General features: G+C 36.9%; 1 protein-coding gene across 10 annotated transcripts in view; it reads right to left on the bottom strand.

Annotated features, from left to right (window-relative positions):
• EPB41 (erythrocyte membrane protein band 4.1) overlaps nt 1-13,799 on the bottom strand; it is a 186,927-nt gene that overhangs the window by 24,628 nt on the left and 148,500 nt on the right. For 3 of the 10 annotated variants that reach the window (XM_068968954.1, XM_068968956.1, XM_068968952.1), the window contains 2 exons: nt 12,158-12,208; nt 11,642-11,770 (listed from right to left, as the gene is read on the bottom strand). The exons of 4 other annotated variants lie outside the window; for them this stretch is intronic. In XM_068968954.1, coding sequence (XP_068825055.1) covers nt 11,642-11,770; nt 12,158-12,208 — 180 coding nt within the window. Of the gene's footprint in view, nt 1-10,568; nt 10,821-11,641; nt 11,771-12,157; nt 12,209-13,799 lie in introns of those variants that run through there. 3 more of the 10 variants (XM_068968955.1, XM_068968953.1, XM_068968951.1) reach the window with 2 other exon arrangements.

The raw sequence follows: 13,799 nt of genomic DNA on the forward strand, positions 1-13,799 counted from the left end.
TGGATGGCATCACTGACTCAACGGACATGAATTTGAGAAAACTCCAGGAGATAGTGAAGGACAGGGAAGCCTGGGGTGCTGCAGTCCATGGGGTCGCAAAGAGTTGGACACTACTTAGTGACTGAACAACAACACCATGGATTTAACTAGGCCGGTCTTCCTTGCAACTTAGCACGTTCTGAGTCAGGTTCTAGTTATATATTAGACGATATCACCAGGTAGAACTTAGAAGAAATTGTGACAGAAGATAATAACTAAAACTGATATACTCTGAAGATATTTAAGTATTTCTGAGCCAAGATTCTCATGAAGAACACTGGATAGGCTGTTTTAATAGTTTTGAGAACATTTCTGATCAGTTACAAAAATTACTACTTTACATGCTTCATAGATTTAATGCTATTTCTAAGCCTAAAGTATATCTTTTTGTGTTACTACCCAGATTCTGCTTCCAGAAATTACTGAATTTTCTGTAAAGAGAGGTTCAGAGTCAGCATACTGTCTCTATAATCACTTCACCCAAAGGAACCCTAAATCTCCTACATCTATTAAACTATCATTGGGTTTCCCATCTTCTTCCTTCTATTCTGCCATTCAGTCAAGTAAACCGAGAGTCAGAACTGACCTTGGAAATCATGCTTAATGATACGATCAAATCTGTAATGTCACCATCATCTTTGCAATGACTTTGTGGCCTGTTGAAATGCAAATATCTCAGGGAAAGTTAATACATTAAATGTTTATCAGCATTTCTGCATGTCAGAAAAAAAGGGGGTTTGGGGATTCGTTAGACTTACTTATACAATTTCAAAAAACAAATTTTGATAAGGCAAAGGGAATGAGCAGAAGGTGGCAGTGGGATTGAGGGGAAGGGGTGTGCACAGACACACATACACCCACATAGCACATTACCCTTGCTTTGCAAACCCAGTAAGAAATGCTTTGCACTGCAAATCCCCACAGAACCAGCAGGAATCGAGGTTATCTTGCTAAAGCACAGAAGGAAGATACCCAGCAGAAGAGTCCAGCTCCTGGTTCTGAACTAAAGTAAACAATAAATATTACAGTCACTTAAATGATCAAAATGTATTTCAATAACACCCCCAAAAGGTCTACAACATGCAAACTAAAAAATGTAGATTCCAATCCTGATAAAATCAGTTAATTGCGAGTGCTTTCTTTCCACATACTTCTCTCTAACAAAATATGGCAAGTTTATGTCTTAGCAAAGAATGGCTTTAAGTGCCTTGGGAAAAAGCTCTAAAAAACAAAACATATATCTTTATACATTTACTGTATTATTAATATTTATAATCTTATCCCTATTTTGAAAAATTAATAATATCAGTATTTCCCCTGGTTGTATAACAATGCTAACCTGGTGATTTTTTTTTTTTTTAATTTGTTAAGTTAAAACAAATGCTTTTAAAGGGGCACTTGCAATAAGAGATAAATCAGATGTGGTAATGGCTTCTTTTGTAAAAGCCATGTGTAAACAGCACATAAAGATGACAGGTCAAGCAGCAATAGCCCATTCTTCAGCCAAAAAAGGAAACCAATGAAGAAAGGAGAACAAAAATCACCCCAAAGGAAAACACCCTCTGGCCCCTCCACTCCCAAAAGCTTCATAAATAATAGTTTTGATACACTTTTGGTGGAAAACTCAGATCAACTGGCAGTTTAGAAAACGATATTAGGATCACAAGCACTCAAGATGGGGATAAACTAACAACAGAGTGGACAAGCAGCTAGCAAAAGATGGTTTTAAAATCCCATCTTTCCTCTCTAGTGGTTTTTTTTTCTTTTTTTTTTGGCCACACTATACAGCGAAGAGGGATGGAACTCGGACCCCTGACAGTGAAGCACAGGGTCGTAATCACTGGATTGTCAGGGATTTCCCATCTATGGTGTCATTCCTAATCATACAATATGTTTATCTTCATCCTACATTTTCTTTCTTGTCTATGTCCTCTCCTACTTTTTTTTTTTTTTTTTAATAAAGCTAGTGTGCTACTGGTGGTCCTTGGCTAGAAATACATCCTTGGGGTGCTCGCTAGCTTCTCCACAAAATTTGAGTCATTTTCATGGTTCACTACTATTCTCTGTCGTATAAAAACTACATCTGGACAAAGGAGCTTATTTAGGAAGACACTGGCCTTTATTAAATTACAGTTGGTAGAACTGCCTATTGCAGGAAAATCACTCTAACGCAGCCTTTCATGAATGCCAGCAAATGGAATTTGCCAATGACAATTATCCTTCAAAAATAGTTTTTATCATTTCCTAAATAGTGCTGTTATTAGATTATCCCCAGAATAGGTGAATGCAAAAGCAAATTGCTGTAAAATATCAGACCCTGATGCAAAATTTTAACTATTACATAATAGAAAATTTTGCCTTAACACTGCACTCACCAGCAAGGACTCCACAGATCAAATGAGGGCTCTCAAACCTAAATAGAGCTATAGAAATCAAAGTGATTGAGCATATATTAAAGGTTATACTAAACACATCTAGGAGACCAGAAGCCTTTGGTCAGCCAATTTTATTTCATTATACTAAGAAGGGTTGAGTTGAAGAGAAGAGATGGAGAGTAAGAAGCTATAATCAGCACAACAACTCTGATCACTTAGTATGGAACACAAACATATTTGGCAGGATTTCTCAGAAGTCCCAATTCCAAAAATGATTAAAGCCATAATAAGCACTTAAGAAAAACATGATACCCCGATCTGATATCTAGAAAATAGCATCTTGGTTCCACAGAACTACATACAACAGAAAACAAGGATCAGATATTAATTAGCTGTGTCTTCTTTTCCTGAAAAATCCTATAATAATGAAAATGGCTTTCCATGTTAACACTTTCAATCAATTCCCAAAAGGAATATACAGAAACACTACAAAATTTTGTATTACTCAGACATGGCCACAAGGTACATGCTTTGTGCTAGTAAATAGACCACTTCAAAATGTGTAATGTTGGTTTTAAGTAACCACCTGGGTAATACAATAGAACCTAGGACTGTGAGAGTAAGATAAGAGGTAAGGTTTGCCCATGGTTAAATAAGAGATTGAGCAGTGAGCCTTCTGTTAATTATAAAAGCAAGCTCTCTTCACACCCATATGTCCATACCTGTCCATCTGCTGCAGTAAAAAGAGAGAAAAGGAAAAAAATCTCTCTTTTTCCTGCAACATATCTTCATTTCTCAGTATGATCAGAGAGGTATTAATAACTACTAATTTGTAGAGTGCTTCTTAAAAAAAGGACAAATTTAGCATATTAAAAATGCTTCTAACAGATGTGATAATTACATGTGTTGTAGTGACTGATTATGTGGGATAGAAAAAAGTTATTTTTAAAACTTGGTATAAATAAGTCAAATCATTCCAAATCAAATTTAAAACATTAATATTCTCAGAACTGAATGCATGTCAATAAATTATGTCTGTTTTAGGACTGAGCATAAGACAATTACTGGGCCACAGAAAAGAGTGAAAATATGGGGAAAACAAGAGAACTGTTCTAGAAAGACTGGCTGACAGTATCTCTTGCTGATTTGCTGAAGCCGAGGTTCCTCCTCACCCCGCTTTTGGGTAGTGGGTCTATATATGTGCAGGATCGCTGACTCCTGTTTCTTTAATGATTAGTATCAACCAGAATCAGACTTGCAATAAGATTTATTCGTGACCAATTTACATAATAACAGAGCAAGTAATGTGAAAAAACATCAAAGAAAATATTCCCCAAAGAGAAGTATATCTTGCTCAACTCTAATGGGTAAACAATTTATTTCACTGAGTGTCGTAGCTGAAGGATCCTGGACCAGGCGACTCAAAGGAACATAGTTTTAGGAATGTATTACAGAGCACCTCCCAAAGCTAGTAATAGGTATGAAGAAATCCTTTAGAACACAACCATGTTGACTAGGGCACAAAGATGCCTCCAAAAGGACATAACTTTATTTTAACTTATTGATAAATACTGCCCAAGTAGGCCCTGAATTAGGGAATTCCTCTTAGAGAAATCTCTTTATTTTGAAAGGGGACCCTTTCAAATGTCTCCTTTAGTCCCCCAACCTTAAACTTACACACTATGGTGTACCAAAAGTTCAGAGTGAAAATCATGTCATCTTCTTACCATGTTCACTAGATATCTTTAAAACCTGGCTAAAGAGAAGGTGAATTTGGGAACCTTAAAAATCCAGCAGAACAGAGGGGTTACCTGAATTTGTCACTGAATATGTTAAGAGCACAGCTAATAGAGAATAGTCTAGAAACTGACAGAGGCAGGGGTGCTGCGGTAGTGTGATATTTCAGCTTATAGTTCACATGTATCCTGACTGCCAGATAAATAGGAATGAGTGCCTCGTCTTTTGTTTTCCATTTCTAATCATAAACAAGACCAAAAATACTTCAACACTGAATGAAGATGCTAAGTGACTACAGCTCTTTGAAACAATACAAAGGCATAAAGTCTAACTAATCAGTTTTGTTTCTCTAGACCTATGTTGGGGGGTCAGCAGACTACAGCTCGCACCCAAAGCCAGCCCTTTCCTTGCTTCTGTACGGCTATGAGCCAAGAATGGTTTTACGTTTTTAAATGGCTAGGAAAAACACAGAAAAAATATTTAGTGACACAAATGATAAGAAATTCTGATTTCAGTGTCCACAAATAAAGTTTGATTGGGACACATTCATGTTTCTTGGTTTATTATTGTCAGTGCTGTTTTTACTCTACAACAGCAATGTTGAGTAGTTTTGACAGAGACGCTATGGCCTGCAAAGCCTAAAATGTTATCTGGTCCTTTACAGAAAAAGTTTGTGATCCCCTGGCCTATCTGATACACAAAAACTCTTGACAGCTCAAGTGTTTGATACATTTGGTGTTTTTATATCATGTAAAACACAAGACAAATGTACCAAACTGCTTTTGGAAATGTATTTTAGATAAACAAAATGTCAAACAACAGGTACTCTTACTGATATCATACCCCGGGATGAATTTACACACATAAACAAGTACCCTGGTCTCAATAATATTGACAGTCTGTAATGAAAATAGTTGAGTATTACCGTGATAAATGGACAAGAGCATTTAACTGAATCAAATTACAAGACATTAACAAGAGAGACTGACAACATCATAGCAGTGAATGTAGAGTCTTTGAATAAACCAAGGACTGTACTACAGGATTAACAGGAGGGAGAGAGGCGTCTGGGCTGAACAGGGATTGTTTGGGCTACCTGCATGGGCCTGTGGGGATCACTTGGTACAAATTTGTGCCCCAGTACAAGAGATTCTAAGTGAAAAGTTAGACTTTATCCATTACTGTAGAACTATTTAATTCAAATATTAGTTATTTGTTATGTATCTGAGATACAGAGGTATCTTTGGCAAAGAGATAAAACAAGGTTTCACACCTCTGAGAACTTCATGGCTTTGAGGAGTCAGGTAAAACTAAAAGAGAGAGATTAACATTTCAAAATTTTAGTATCACTTTCTCTGGTGGGGCTCTACATCATCATCAGAATGTTACACAAAAAGTAAGTTTCCGTAACTATATCATATCAAAGTGGAATAAATCAAAGCACGTGGGGGTATTACAGGATGCAAATCAGAGAAGGCAAGCAAACTTAGAATGCACACTCTGGGGATATGCTTCATGAGGGAACACTAATAACATCGATACAATCTTGTCAACAGGTTCTGGGCTACAAAAAGCTTCCAAAGCCACAAAAACTATCCCACCCCAGCCCCAACTCCTTCATCTAACAAACAAACAAACACCCCCTTGTGCCTTGTGATCTATGGTGAAGTTGAGATCTCCAGGAACTTCACAATGTTCTTTTAGAGAGGGAGAGTCAATGGCTAGGGACATAAAACTGAATAAACCACTGGGAATTAACCAAAGGACAATGGAGCCAGAAAGAAAAAGAGCTGATTAAACAAGAAAAGCTAGAGGAAGAAAGCAGAAGGATAACCTGCTAGGGGGAAAACTGGGACAGACCTGGATGTCAGATGGTAAGTTATCTGAGGGCAAGAACTGACTCATTCCAGGACGACTTACTTTTAACTCTGTGAAGAGCTGATAACGTGGGAGATGGAAGATTCTTCAGAATGCCTCCATTTAGGACCCAGACTTTTGAAAGCTACAGGGAAACAGACTTTGACTGAATACATCAGTGATTAATACCCAAAGATCTGGGATGTCCAAAGACATAAGGTGTTATATCCTGGGAGATAATTAATCACAGGCTGGGAGACCACTTGGTCTCTGAATCTCTAAATGATACAGCACAGAAGAATTGAGCACTGGAAGGGAGAGGAGTTGGACTGGGGACCTATCCCATCCTAAAATTCTGATAATGCTGCCTCTTTGCTTCCCATCCCTGCAATACACTGCCTAGAGGGCAGTGACTGAAGAATGGATATCAGTAAACAGTGCTTTGCCTTTAATTCTAATCCCCTGTGTTGCATTGAGACGGGATTCTGTACATATGGAAACTCTTCTTTAAAGAGACAGTAGAGGTGAAAATGAGAGATTTAACTGCATCCGTTATTGATTTGGGGGCCCTGAAAAGAGAGTTGGGACTCTATGCCTCTCCACCTCCTTTAATCTTTAAGAGTAGATTTAATCCTGTTATTTACCCCAAATGGGATTTTGACTATCAAAAACCGGAGAGCCCCCTTCTAGGATATCAATCACAAAAGATTAGAAAAGCATTCTCAGTGCAGATGTTTCCTTGGCAATTTGTCATCTGTATGTTTGGTTAGACTATTATTAAAGTTATTTAGCTTTCAACCTTTATTTCTGATCTGTGGGAGTAAAAAACCACTCTATTTTCTCTTCTTTTTATCTTTCAAGTTCTAGTATGGCAGGAACAAAATGAAATTCTCCATGAATTTTTAATTGCTGATCATAGCTACCCCTCTTCCTCTTCCAACCTGACTTCCTCACTTTAACAACAACTTCTTAAGCATTTCAGGCATCCATTCCTAAGGTCCACATCAACTTGCTTCTTTTTGCATCACGTTCTGACACAGTAAAAAGAAGATCCCAAGGCATGAGGGGTAAAAGCAGCAGAAATGAACCAGACTTATGGATACTCTTCCCTACGGTGTAGAGGAGGCAGACGGAGTCACCCCACAGATGAAGAGTTGTCTCTGCTTCTACTACCCAAACTACCAACAACAGGGCTCATCTGAGTGCAGTGTAAAAAAGCAGAATTTCCATATATAATAGAATCAACATAACAATAATCTCTCTCAGTGTGACAGAGAATGCTCCAAAGAACTTTGGGATTTTACAATTTCTATGAAGAAGAACAAAAGTGAAGAAAACTTGGTAGAAAAATTCTATATAGCTTTACTCTGCTCAATACTCTAGGCAAGAAAAAAAGCAACTTCCTAGTGTTTCATACTGTTTTTGAATTTTCCGTCTTCCTTTCGTAATTACGTGGTCACTGGTAAAGTCTACATATAAATTTTGATTGGTTATGCCTTCAAAAAATAACCAAACCTCTGATGCAAAAAATGTCTTATATTCTTCTCTGTAGGAAATATTACAATAGTGACTTAGGAATGTAGGAAAAGGTGAATTGTCTTACATCCACAGGGATTTAAGTAATATTTAATAGGAAGTACAGTAATATTTAATAGGAAGAAATGTACTAGGATCTGAGATGACAACAAAATCTAGTCCACAGATAATCCCTAGTCTCATGTTAGTCAACAGGGTCAGTATCTTCTCCCTTTAATACGTTTGCTAAAGATACAAAGAAGTAATAGAACTGACCCATGAAAACTGAAGCTCCTTCATAATCCACATGTCTAATAATCCATATGTCTAGCATAAGAAGATGGCTAAAAGACAGGTCCAAAGTACAGATGCTGGATTTATTTTCAAGCATGGTCCACTCTAAGTATACCACAGAGGTAAGATGAATTGCTTAAGAGTAAGAATTCTTAACTTTAGTTGTTTAAGTGTTTGCTCAAATATCAATAAGGAGTAGATGGAAATAAATACAGCTATCTAATTGCTTACTTTTATTTTTAAAAAAATCCAGGAAGCAAATGTGTCTTTGCTATTTTTTTTTTTTTTTAATTTCTAGTCCCCAAAAGACCAAGCATTCCATGCCCACCAGAGCTTCTGGTTCCTGGAACATTCTCAAGAGGTAGGTTTGTCTGTACATTATTAGGTGGAACTCTGGGCACCAGGGAGTTAAGTCAGCTTCTCAGAGTCACCCGAGGAATAAACCAGTAGCAAAACCAAGGCAAAAACCCAAGACTTTTTACTTAGTCCCGATTGTTTTTTATTCATCAACCTGCTGTTAAAAAGGTTGAAGAAAAAAAAAAAAAGGAGATTGAATCAAGCTAAAACCAACACACAGCTATTTGGATCTGTCTCTGGTATCAAGAATGAAATGAGATGTGAGAGGTAAACCAAGACTATTTACAGCTCTATGTTATACCTATGGACAGCAGTGTAAAATATTTTCCCTAAGATAACCGGACTGGCCCTTCTCTTCTCAACCATTCTTATTCTATTAACAGAAGAAAAGGCCTCTCCTTTGACCATCTGAGAACTCCTCCTGCTCTTCAGAAAACCAAAAAGTATTGCTGGCTTACACTAGAATTTTAATAGACTTGAAATCAATTCCAGTACAAAGGGAAACACAACTCAAGGTGATGCTTTTCCAATAATAATGAGTAAAAAGCTATGTACAAGGATGCAAACTGGAAATATAATCTGAAACAATTAAGAAAGTATCAGTAAAATCCTAAGATTATTTCCTTGTTTCTCGAAAAAAATTTAAAAGAATCTAACTGATAACTATAGCTTTGTTATTTCATAAGGAAAGTTCCCATATGTCTATTTCAGATAAAGGGGAGTACTATGATGATCACTTTCTGTCTTACAGAACAGCTCTGCAGTATCAGATTGATTTGAGGTTTCTCTTTCCTTGTTATGAGTATAAACAAATATGCTTAATTACAAAATATTTCTTATAAACAGACATAGCCTGTGACATGAAAGATATACATTTATACCAGACTTTAAATTTTAACTTGCTTTTCACTTCTTTCCCATCTTTTTGGAGAGCCTATAATAACTTGGTCACAGTTTTCAGGAAATGCCATAGTATTATTTCTACATGTCTCCAGAAAGAATAACAGTGGTGGGTATTGAAGGACAAAAGAGTCTTGGCTCTACTGTTCTCTCTCTCTTTTTTTAAACTCTAAGAAGCTACCACCTTAAAAAGTCTTGTTTAGAAGTTTCATCAGCTGGAAAGTGTTGAGAAGTAAAGTGCAATAATCTCAGTTTGACAACTCTATGAACTCAGATTTCAAAACAAAGATTTGAGACAACATTAACCAAATCATCCACATTGGTACATTCAAGTGCCATAAAAAGCAGGCTACATGCAAGATTTCATTAATACTGAGGGGAGAAAAACAGGTTAGGCATCCGAGTTGGATTGTGAAGAGAGAGCACACGCGTATTTACTACAGGGAAGCCTTAATATCAGCATGCAAACAGAAGACACGTACTTGTCACAACAGAGCCTTAGCTCACAAGACCATGGATTAAAGACAATTAATTTCAACGCACATGTAAGAATAAACAGGTCTGAAATCTATCAGAAAAACAAAATATATCAATATATACTTTAACCTTATCATAATGGCTAAATATTGCTTTTAGCAATATAATTACTTAATTCAATAAAGAAGTAACACAGTATTCTGATTCAGAGAAGGGTATGCGTATGTCCAGATCTTCAAGAAATTTGTTATTCCAGGACTTTTGAAGATGGGCAGAGTAGCCTGGAAAATTCAGCCCTGGCTGGAGGTTAAAGGGCACCAGCACCATTTTCCTTACACCATCAACATTACATTTGTGGAAAACGCATTTAACTTTTGCAGACCTCTTCTGTACATTGGGCAGGATAAAAGTTGTTTGTCCCTGTACACCTCAGAAACATACATAAGAAGGCCACGGAAGTCAAAAGCCCCTTTCAGAAAAAGGCTTTTGTATGCACTGGCTTGATATCTCAAGAAAAGGAGTGGTTATGGATTCATAGATTAAAATGTACCATTTTAAGGCTTTGGAAAGGTTAGCAAGTTGAATTTTTTTTTTTAACTACAAAGCCCATGCCACACAAGTAACTATCATCAAATGTGTCTACAGGATACCCTGCTTTGTGAGAAGCACTGGAGAGGAGTACTGAGCAACAGTATACAATAAGAACATGCAGGATAAAAGAATTAAAGCTTCTGGGGAAAGTACCAACCTGCTGCATGCTTAAATCCAATTTGCCTAAACTTGTTAAACTTCAGTGAGGAAAACTGGCTTTGGCAATCCATGGCTACTCCTTTGTACCCCATGATATATCATCTACAAAGAGTAACATTGTATTGACAGAACATGATCACAAGCGCTCCCCTGGGACAGGAACTATCAAGGTCAGAGGGTAACACACAGGAGGTAACACAGTAGAAGCGAGCGACAAAGTTCAATGGTTTTAGTCTTGACATTTCAGACGAGCCCCCTGTTTTCCGATCACAGAAAGACCAACCACCAGACAGCCAGTGCAAGAATCACGAGAAAAGACATCACGAAAGGAACACGAGGAGATGAAAAAGTACTAGAGTAGAGGTGGCACTTTTTGAGAAACTTGTGATCCTCAGGGATTGGAATAGAAACCTTGGGAAGAGTTTCTTCATTTTCTTGCTGGGGCAAGGCTCTTTCAGTAGATCTCTCTTGCCTTTTAATTTTCTCTTCGTCCTGCACTAACAGAGCACGTTCCTGTGTCTGCTTTCACGGTAGAAGATCAAGAAAGACAGAGAAAGATGAACAAAATGACAGATGGAAAATGCTCAAAAATGATACTTGGGGATGTGCAAAGGATTTGGGAAGATCTTTTGGACACTGTATTTTACTTTGCTTTGGTAATTATCCTAGCAAAGTTTCTATAACACAGTAGGGTACTCAATAGGTAATTTTTTGAGTGAATGAATGAAGATCAGAAATCCTCAAAGTTCAAGGAATCCCTGGACTTCATTAGTTACAGTATTTATTCCTCTTTTAAGGATATTCACACCAATTTTCAGTCATTTTTCATTGCTTTGGTGCTGCCAATTTTTCTTAGATCAATTGGGCAAAGCCAATAATGAAACATTCTTCTTGCCATCAGAAAAGTTACTTTTATTACAAATAGAATGGCAGAATATAAAATGTTATCCTTGCATCTCTTCATATAGGCCTAAAAAAACTGCAATAGTTCATTCAGTATGGCAATTAGTTTTTGCTCAAGGGAATAAAAATCTTAATCCTATACATTTCAAAGATTGCAAAAAAAACACAGAAGTATAAAAGTTTATATGAGCCTCCAAGATCTACCAGAAAAAAATAAACCCTAACCCAAACCCTCACAAATCTCAATATTTACAAACTCCCTCCCCACCCACTCAGAATCACGATTTTAAATAATAATAAGGACCATCACAAAGGTTTATACATCACATTAAGCAAATGTTTTTGATACTTTTAAGGAAAATTATTTTTTCCCAATTGAGAAATTTTTCTCCCCCAGCAATTCCTGTACTCTGCCATCCAGTCAAGACAGATGTTTTCTATGAAAGGAAAAACTTGGCTCTAAGTTCTCTCAGTTGAGCCAGCCTTCTCTGATCTGTTCGGAAGTTTGACACTGGTTCTTTGCACACCCCTAAGTGATATGTATCAGGGAGAAAGTAGCTGGGGGACTGGTCAGCAAAAAAAGGAAAAAAAAGGAAAATAAAGGATGCAAAATTAAAATGATTTTTAAAAGAACATAAGAGGGAGAAGAAAGACAACATAAAAAGAATAGGGTACAATTAAATTCGTTTTTCTCTCTGAATACATATTTACATCTTCATGCAGCTTTTCAACCAGCCATGCGCGGAAATAAGCAAATTGAAAGCTGCAAAATGCAGCAGTGAAAATGTCATATGTGTTAGGTCCAAAGGTGGTGGATATGAATTTACTAGTATAGCCAAAAGAAAAAAAAAATCACTGAGCAGCTGCTGTTCAGTTTTGGGGGGACTATCTGCTTAGTGCCATAACAAGAGCAAATTCTGATTGAGAAGCACAAGTCATAACAGCAGCTTTACCTCTGGCCCACCAACCTTTCTTTCCGAGGGAAGGACAGAGGTTTTCTTCACCTGGTCACACACAAATTATATAAAATTCAGTTGCCTTGCAATGCAACAACAATGCTGTCAAAGGTGGAAGAGGTATCCCCAGAGAACAGAAATACTGCCCTAATTATCAAAGAAAAAGTAAGATATGCCAGAAAGTGGAATTAACCTACATAAAAGGTTATCACAGTATAGTTCTTATTTATTACATTATTCATTTAGAGGGGTAATACCATAACCCTAGAGCTAAAGTACTCCATATTGATCTAATTTAATTTGTAAAAGTCATTTCTTCAAAATCCACAGAATGAAACAGATATTCCCTAAATCAGCCCTGAGATGGTTTCTGAAGGGTTTCTATTAAGGCACAAGATTATTTTCTGGAAATGGAGACTGGTTTGAATTTACCAAACCTCATCCAAGAGGGTACTAAGTTACTTTTTCAAAGTATTTGAGCATCTTTTATTACCTGCAATGAGTCAAAAAGAAAACATATTTAGAAAATATGCAGTTATGGGTTGCAGGGTTAGCCAGGTGAGGTAGCAACAAGTGCTTTCTCATGCGGTCATGGGCTTATAGAAGGTAGTCACTGTCTCACGCCCCAGGGCACGTGCAGATTTGGGATACGGAACTAAGGACCAGGGAGTGGAGGCTGAGAGGACAGAGGATAGGAAAAATTGCATCCTATCATCCCTGGTAACTTTTTCACTGCCCATCATTCAGGAATTCTCCAGCCTTTTGGTGAAGTGGGTTCAACTCTATTTGGAGAGCTATTAGCCAATTTTAATCACATTTTGAAAAATATAAAATGTATCCTTTGTGAACAAACTTACTATCTTCTCCAGTTCCAGAAACTAAACAGTAAGTTGGAATAGTTTACCATGAACTCTGAATATAAAAACTAAATTTTGAAAATTTATTAAGATATCACTTTACCTTTCTTAAATAGAACTGCTATTGTTTTCAGGGAAAATCAGCATATAATTTTAAAATCATTACACTGTGACTATGACTATATATATACATACACACACATACATACGTAACCTGTACAGGGTAAGATTAAGTAAAGGATTTTTGAATATGTGCTCAAAGTAACTTTCAATATGTTCTCATTACACAGATTCATTTATTCAGGTGTAGGATTTCTAAAATAGGGAATGACAACAATAATAGAAAAAGGACAGCCTCTAAAAGGTATCACCACTTCTAACTGTGACTATCTTAAAAAAAACAGTATATTAAATTTGATGTTACTCATAAAATAAATCATCAATAGTTCTTCTAAAACTGAAATACAATCATTAAGACTTGGTATTCCCCATTTTCTGGCTTAGAGGCCGCCTCAGTTTATTATATAATTGTGGTCAACCATTCCAGACATTTCTAAGTTGTGCAAGTGTTCAAACAAAGTTTTTAAAAAATGCTTATCCCTTTCCAATTTTGATCTTACTAAATTTAGTAAACTCTCTGGCCCTTGAAGGCACAGTTGGGACATAAAGTTCTACTGGCTTATGGTCAATTTGTAAACATACACTAGGCAGAAGCATGCAGCTGCAGAGACAGATCTCAGGGCCTAATCATCAACCAGTCGCTCTAAATGGCTCCCATAACT

This window comes from Capricornis sumatraensis, chromosome 3 (assembly GCF_032405125.1).
Source record: "Capricornis sumatraensis isolate serow.1 chromosome 3, serow.2, whole genome shotgun sequence".
Lineage (NCBI taxonomy): Eukaryota > Metazoa > Chordata > Mammalia > Artiodactyla > Bovidae > Capricornis > Capricornis sumatraensis.